The following is a 7,500-nucleotide window of genomic DNA, read 5'->3' on the forward strand; positions in this document are numbered from 1 at the left end:
TTCTTTTCTATCACACTGGAAACAAACTCAGCAATGCCATGTAGACATCTGTAGAGCAGTAGACCTGTCTGACTGTATATGCTGGAAGTGTCTAATGATATCATGTAATTGTCTGTGTGTGTGTTTCAGGTAATAGAGTTTGATGACGGCTCAGGCTCTGTGCTTCGGATCCAGCCATTACGGACACATCGAGATGAGGCGATTTACGAGTGCACAGCTACCAACAGTGTTGGAGAAATTAACACTAGTGCAAAACTCACTGTATTAGAAGGTAAGAGCACGCTTTTGTTTCACTCAATGAGGATGTACACCTGCAGTTATTTTACCTCCATTTACTGTGTTCACTGCCTAGTTGGAATTCTGCAGACAAAATCAAACAACATCTAGTGTTTTGGTAGCTCTCGTTCTCGTTAAGTGTTGTGTTTTTGCGCTCAGGTAATTGCTATTCTGAGAACATGACAAACAGGAACTGGGCTGAAAGTTAGGTTCAGCAGGTGGTCTAACTAACTGGGGTAGGACGGGTCATGCAAAACGCTTTCAACTTTGAGGTTTCACATTCAATCGCTGTTAGCTTTGGCAAATATTCACTCAGTTAATGAAGTTGCCCTGTTACCTCCATGGTAACTCAGCGGGAAGATCTAATTAAAGTCGACACAAATCAACATTGACCTTGCTTATTTTCTTAAAGGGATAGTTCACCCAAAAATAAACATTTCCTGCTAATTTGCTCACCCACAGGTCATCCAAGATGTAGTTGACTTTTAGTTTTTCTTCAGTAGAACATTAAAGAAGATTTTGAGCTGTATCCGTGATCCTTGGTGATTTATATAAAGACAGTGAATGGTTATAATTTTTTAGATTTAAAATAAACCCATACAAACAAGCCCAAATCAATAGACAAGGCTCCTAATGACACACAGGGGTCTGTGAAATGAAATGATCCATCCTAAATTAACGAAACACAAATTAAGAAATTTTGTAGGAAATCTAAGAGCTCCATAATCCTCCATAGACAACAAAGGATATACTCTGGATGAATGGATAGATAGATAGATAGATAGATAGATAGATAGATAGATAGATAGATAGATAGATAGATAGATAGATAGATAGATAGATAGATAGATAGATAGATAGATAGATAGATAGATGGATGGATGGATGGATGGATGGATGGATGGATGGATGGATGGATGGATGGATGGATGGATGGATGGATAGATAGATAGATAGATAGATAGATAGATAGATAGATAGATAGATAGATAGGGATAGATAGATAGATAGATAGATAGATAGATAGATAGATAGATAGATAGATAGATAGATAGATAGATAGATAGATAGATAGATAGATAGATAGATGGATGGATGGATGGATGGATGGATGGATGGATGGATGGATGGATGGATAGATAAATAGATAGATAGATAGATAGATAGATAGATAGATAGATAGATAGATAGATAGATAGATAGATAGATAGATAGATAGATAGATAGATAGGGATGGATGGATGGATGGATGGATGGATGGATGGATGGATGGATGGATGGATAGATAGATAGATAGATAGATAGATAGATAGATAGATAGATAGATAGATAGATAGATAGATAGATAGATAGATAGATAGATAGATAGATAGATAGATAGGGATGGATGGATAGATAGATAGGGATGGATGGATGGATGGATGGATGGATGGATGGATGGATAGATAGATAGATAGATAGATAGATAGATAGATAGATAGATAGATAGATAGATAGATAGATAGATAGATAGATAGATAGATAGGGATGGATGGATGGATGGATGAATGAATGAATGGATGGATGGATGGATGGATGGATGGATGGATGGATGGATGGATGGATGGATGGATGGATGGATAGGCAGGCAGGCAGACAGACAGACAGACAGACAGACAGACAGACAGACAGACAGGTAGGTTGGTAGGTAAGCAGGCAGGCCAGTTGGTCGGTTGGTCGGTCGGTAGGTTGTTAGGTTGGTCGGTAGGTTGGTCGGTCGGTCAATCCATCCATCCATCGATTGGTTGATTGATTATATCGATTGATCAATCGATCTAGGCTGCAGCTTTGCACATAAAGTTTGACCAAAGGAAAAATGGCCGTGCCCAACAGAGCCTGGTTTCTCTCGAGTTTCTTTTCCTTTACTTTTGTCATTTGGCTAATTTTGTTCCTCACAACTGTCGCCACTGGCTTGCTTTGCTTTGGGACTTGCGGGGCTGCACATTGATGAATTGCCCTTCAATGTTTGGACTTTTAGCAATGAAAATTAAACCACACTGAACTGAACTTCAACTCTGAAACGCAGTTATCACATTACATTATTGGGTAAAATAAGACTTTAAAAATGCTGATTGTTTATTAGAAGTCATTGAATTATTCACACAATTGTTTAGTAAAAAAAACAATGATTTATTAAAAAAAAAAAAAAACATCATAACAAAACACAAGAAGCAATGATCTGTTGCCTCCTTGTTAAAGCAGGTTGGGCGGTGTAGGACCGGCAGGGTTACATTGGTGCCATGACCCAGATGGGAGTGAGGTTTAGGGTGGTGAATGCAGCAGGCCAGCTAGTGAAGTGCTGTGCAGGTAAAACTCACAGCTCTGATCTCTACAGGTGCTCTAGCGGCAGACACAAGAGGCGATGGTCTGTTGCCACCTTGTTAAAGCGGGTTGGACGGTGTAGGATCAGCGGGGTTACATTGGTGCCGTGACCCATATGGGAGTGAGGTTTAGGGGAGTGAATGTAACAATGGGCAGCTAGTGAAGTGTGGTGCAGGTAAACCTCATTCTTCTGACCTCTAAAGGTGCTCTAGTGAAGCCATGCTCTTTAGCCTCCTTCTTAGAGCAACTCCCATGCGGAGAGTCGCCAGCTCAATCTTAGCTCAGATCAGGTTGGGTGGTGTAGGACCGGTGGGGTTACATAAACTGCTTAATATTAACTATTTGTTTATTGAACTGTTGCATATAAGCAATAAACTTGTCTTTTGGTATAAATATTAACTGCTGTGATTACCTGTGGTCTTTTGACTAGGGTCACATGTGTAGGCTGATTTATTTATTTATTTATTTATTTATTTATTTATTTATTTATTTATTTATTTATTTATTTATTTATTTATTTATTTATTTATTTGTTTGTTTGTTTGTTTGTTTGTTTGTTTGTTTGTTTGTTTATTTATTTATTTATTTATTTATTGTCTTCTTGGTCAAAATTGCTCAAATATAATGTCCCCAAAAACCTCTAAATATCCTCAGCAGTGTTATCAGTCTGATTGCTGGAGTCGCAGGACATGCTGACTGAGGGAAACTTTTAAAACTCCAGCCAGACCAGGCGTTTTGCTCTCGGTTGTGTGTTATTCTGCTGATGTTATGAAGCTTATCAGTCCTCCATCTCACAGGATTGTGAGGGGAAGAAATGCACAGACACACACTCACTCACACACGCACACACATTTACACACTCTCTGTGCCACAGGATTGGAACATGTGCAGTGTTCCGATAACTTCTTCTTCTGTTCTCTGTAAGCCTCGCTGTGGTTCCTCTGCTCAAAGCTGGGCTCGTGTGTGCATGTGTGTTTGTGTTTAAAGATTCGAGTTCATTTCAGGGCACATTTGAGCAGATTACCTGCGCCTGCAGCTCTGATAGAGTGATCTTTCCATGCCTGGCCCTGTGACCTGTGCTAGATTACAGCACACACACACAGAGAGAGAGAGAGAGATCGAGGTGATATGCATTATTATGTGAGCACTGCCTACACTGCAGCAGGATTCATGTTCAAACACGAGGAATATGGAGGTGCTGATACTACATGGTGATAAATCTCAGTGCAAATGGTGTTTTTGGACAAAGCCGATGCGGCTGCTTGCTTTAGTGCATGGTTACAGCTCACTGGAATTCAACATCCTCCTGTAAAGGCGCTTTTAGTCATAGCACGGCACCACTGAGCGCAAATGAGGGGGTTCGTCTTTTGTAGTTAAAACCTCTGACTCTGGTATTTGATAAGCAGGTAGTTAAATCATGCTTCTTTCAGTTGAGATCACAAGACAACGTCAAAGGCTTTTTAAACCAACTCAGTTCATTTATATCTTCATGGACTAGCGCTGCTCAGCGCATAGGAGATAAATGACGTCAGTACTTAATAACCGGTTATGATTATTACTGAACCGATACCGAATTGCCCACGTCTGCATCGCGGTCCATCAAAAAAATAATTAATTTTGACACCCCTACTGACTACACGTTTGTACTAAAGTAAAAGTAAAGAAATACGGCCTCAAAAATGTACAAAATAAAAAAGTACTCATTTCAAGAGACATGGGGTATAGGTGAATCATAGGTAACTAAATTGGCAGTAGTGTTTTTAACTAAGGGCCATTCACATATCCCATCTTTTAATCAATAATAATAATTCCTTACGTTTATATAGCGCTTTTCTGGGCACTCAAAGTGCTATACACAATCTGGGGGGAATCTCCTCATCCACCACCAGTGTCTGATTGGTGGAGAGGAGACAGAAAGATGAAGCCAACTAGCCGGGGTGAAACCCCTACCTTTTTTTGAAGAACATCCTGGGATTTTTAACGACCACAGAGAGTCAGGACCTTGGTTTAACATCTCATACTAAAGACGGCGCTCACTGAGCAGTATAGCATCCCCATCACTATACTGGGGATCTTTTACGCGCACAAGTTTGTTATTTCCAATGGAGGCACGTAGTTTGCGTGCATATTAGTGCCTTTCAGACAGAGGTTCAGCAGTCTTTGACTATATTTGTTCTATTTAAAATGAAAAAACGCAACTAATATGATGCATACATTTACATTAACCATTTTATTTATTATTTATTTATTTATTTATTTATTTATTTATTTATTTATTTATTTATTTATTTATTTATTTATTTATTTATTTATTTATTTGTTTGTTTGTTTATTTATTTATTCATTCATTCATTCATTTTTGTTCTCTCATTTATTTTCAGTGTAAAATTAATACTAATTAATACTTAATACTTAATTAATTAGTAACTGAGCAGTGATAAATATCTCTTTAAAATATAAGTTTTCACATGATTTTCTAAACTAGTAGTATTTTGAAATGAATGAATGCTTAATAATTGTGATAACCGTGATACTGTGATTATTCCTCAGACTGTAATCGTACAACCAAAATCTCTAATCGTTGCAACCCTATTGTCGACTCTGGAGTAGTCTACACTTTTCTATCAGGATAGAGTCTTTGTTAAAGGGGAAACTGAAACGTCACATTTTAGAAAAGGACTCGGGAATAGATATTTGAGCTTGTTTTTCCTTTCATATTTTATTCCTTTGTACATGATTGATAATTTTGAATTTTCATTTTGCGGCACGGTGGCTCAGTGGTAAGCACTGTCACCTCACAGTAAGGAGATCACTTGTTCAAGTTGGTATTTCTGTGTGAAGTTTGCATGTTCTCCTCGTGTTAGTGTAGGTTACCTCCAGGTGCTCCGGTTTCCCCCCACAGTCCAAACACATGCGCTATAGGTGAATTGAATAAACTAAATTGACTGTAGTGCATGTGTGTGTGTGTGCGTGTGTTTGTGTGTGTGTGTGTGTGTGTGTGTGTGTGAATGAGTGTGTTTTTGTGTTTTCCAGTATTGGGTTGCAGCTGGAAGGGCATCAGCTGCATAAAACATATGCTGTAATAGTCGGAGGTTCATTCCACTGTGGCGATCTCTGAAATAGGAACTAAGGAAAATGAATGAATGAATGTAATTTCATTTGTGTACAGCACAATAAACAATGACGGCTGTTGAATAGTGCTATATAAATATATATAGAGTAAGTACTATATCGGCACGTAGTGTATGAGTGTATTGTTGTACGTAGTGTGTTGTACGTAGTGTGTTGTACTTTGTGTTGTATGTAGTGTATGAGTGTGTGTGTGAATGTGTTTATGGATGTTTTCCACAGATAGTTTGCGGCTGGAAGGGCATCCGCTGCATAAAAACGTACTAGATAAGTAGGCGGTTCATTCCGCTGTGGCGACCCCAGATTAATAAAGGGACTAAGCCGACAAAAAATAAATAAATAAAGTACTCAATTTGTCTGCGAATCTGGGGAGTTTAATAAAATAAAGGCAATAGTGTTTGAAAGTGGGCCATGATCGCGCATGCTTTGGCCCAGAGTGCCATTAAATGTGAGCCACAGATCAGCAGGTGGGCTGAACCTGTGCAGGAATCAGGTTTGTAGGTTAGGCGATGCGTCTGTGATCTCATTATATGCGGAGCATCATTTTTCAGCCGTCCTTTTGTTTACATCCACAGACTCTCTCTTTTGGCTGGTTATTACTGAAGTGGTTGCTCAATTCTGAGCACTCTGTATTGACAATTAGACACCAAAACACATGGAACTAATCAAGCGTGAAGATAAAGCACAACATGACAAAAAGAATAAATCAGCACTAATTGCGTTGCTTATGCTGAGGGTTTATTCATTTATGTTTTACTGTTTCGTTAAGCTGTATAATCAAGACTTTTCTTCTTTGAGCCTCTTCTGTTTGTGTCTGCTATTATGCTAATTCTTTCTCTTACAATGGATTTATTTTCATCCAAGGTCAAAAAACATGTTAAAGGGACAGTTGCAAAAATGTTTATTCACCCTCAAGTGTTTTCAATCCTCTCTTTTCTTCTGTTGAGCACAAAAAATAAGTTATTTGGAAGAATTTAGGAAAAACAAAATATAATATAAAATATAAATATCAATGGTTTCAGTCTTTCAGCATTTTCCTAAATATCTTCTTTAACAGAATTAACAGAACTATCTCTGCTCTGCTTTTATTGGTCAAATAGCTCTGCTCTGATTGGTCAAATATCTCTGGTCTGCTTTTAATGATCAAATAGCTCTGCTCTACTCTGATTGGTCAAATACCTCTGCTCTGATTGGTCAAATAGCTCTACTCTGGTCTGATTTGTTAAATATCTCTGCTCTGCTCTGATTGGTCAAATAGCTCTGCTCTGCTCTGATTGGTCAAATAGCTCTGCTCTGCTCTGATTGGTCAAACAGCTCTACTCTGCTCTAATTGGTCAAATAGCTCTGCTCTGATTAGTCAAATATCTGTGCTATGCCCTTGGATTGGTTAGATAGCTATAAACTTTTCTGATTGGTCTACTGCTTACAAATGGCCATTACTGTATCTAAACTCTGCTCTGGTTGGCCAAATAACCCTGCTCTGCTCTGATTGGTCAAATACCTCTGTTCTGCTCTGATTGGTCAAATAGCTCTGCTCTGCTCTGATTGGTCAAATAGCTTTACTCTGTTCTGATTAGCCAAATAGCCCTGCTCTGCTCTTATTGGTCAAATAGGTCTGCTCTGCTCGGATTGGTCAAATAGCTCTACTCTGCTCTGATTAGTCAAATAGCTCTGTTCTGATTGGTCAAATAGCTCTGTTCTGATTAGTCTAATAGTTCTGCTCTGATTGGTCAA

At 38.6% G+C, this 7,500-nt stretch overlaps 1 protein-coding gene across 26 annotated transcripts in view; it reads left to right on the forward strand.

Annotated features, from left to right (window-relative positions):
• Nucleotides 1-7,500, forward strand: part of ptprfa (protein tyrosine phosphatase receptor type Fa) — a 566,130-nt gene that overhangs the window by 336,484 nt on the left and 222,146 nt on the right. For all 26 annotated transcript variants that reach the window (XM_087254905.1, XM_087254894.1, XM_087254901.1 and 23 more), the window contains one exon: nucleotides 130-271. In XM_087254905.1, the coding sequence (XP_087111031.1) occupies nucleotides 130-271 (142 nt within the window). The remainder of the gene's footprint in view (nucleotides 1-129; nucleotides 272-7,500) is intronic.

The sequence above is a fragment of the Danio rerio genome, chromosome 6 (genome assembly GCF_052040795.2).
Source record: "Danio rerio strain M-AB ecotype USA chromosome 6, GRCz13ab, whole genome shotgun sequence".
NCBI classification, from domain to species: Eukaryota; Metazoa; Chordata; class Actinopteri; order Cypriniformes; family Danionidae; genus Danio; species Danio rerio.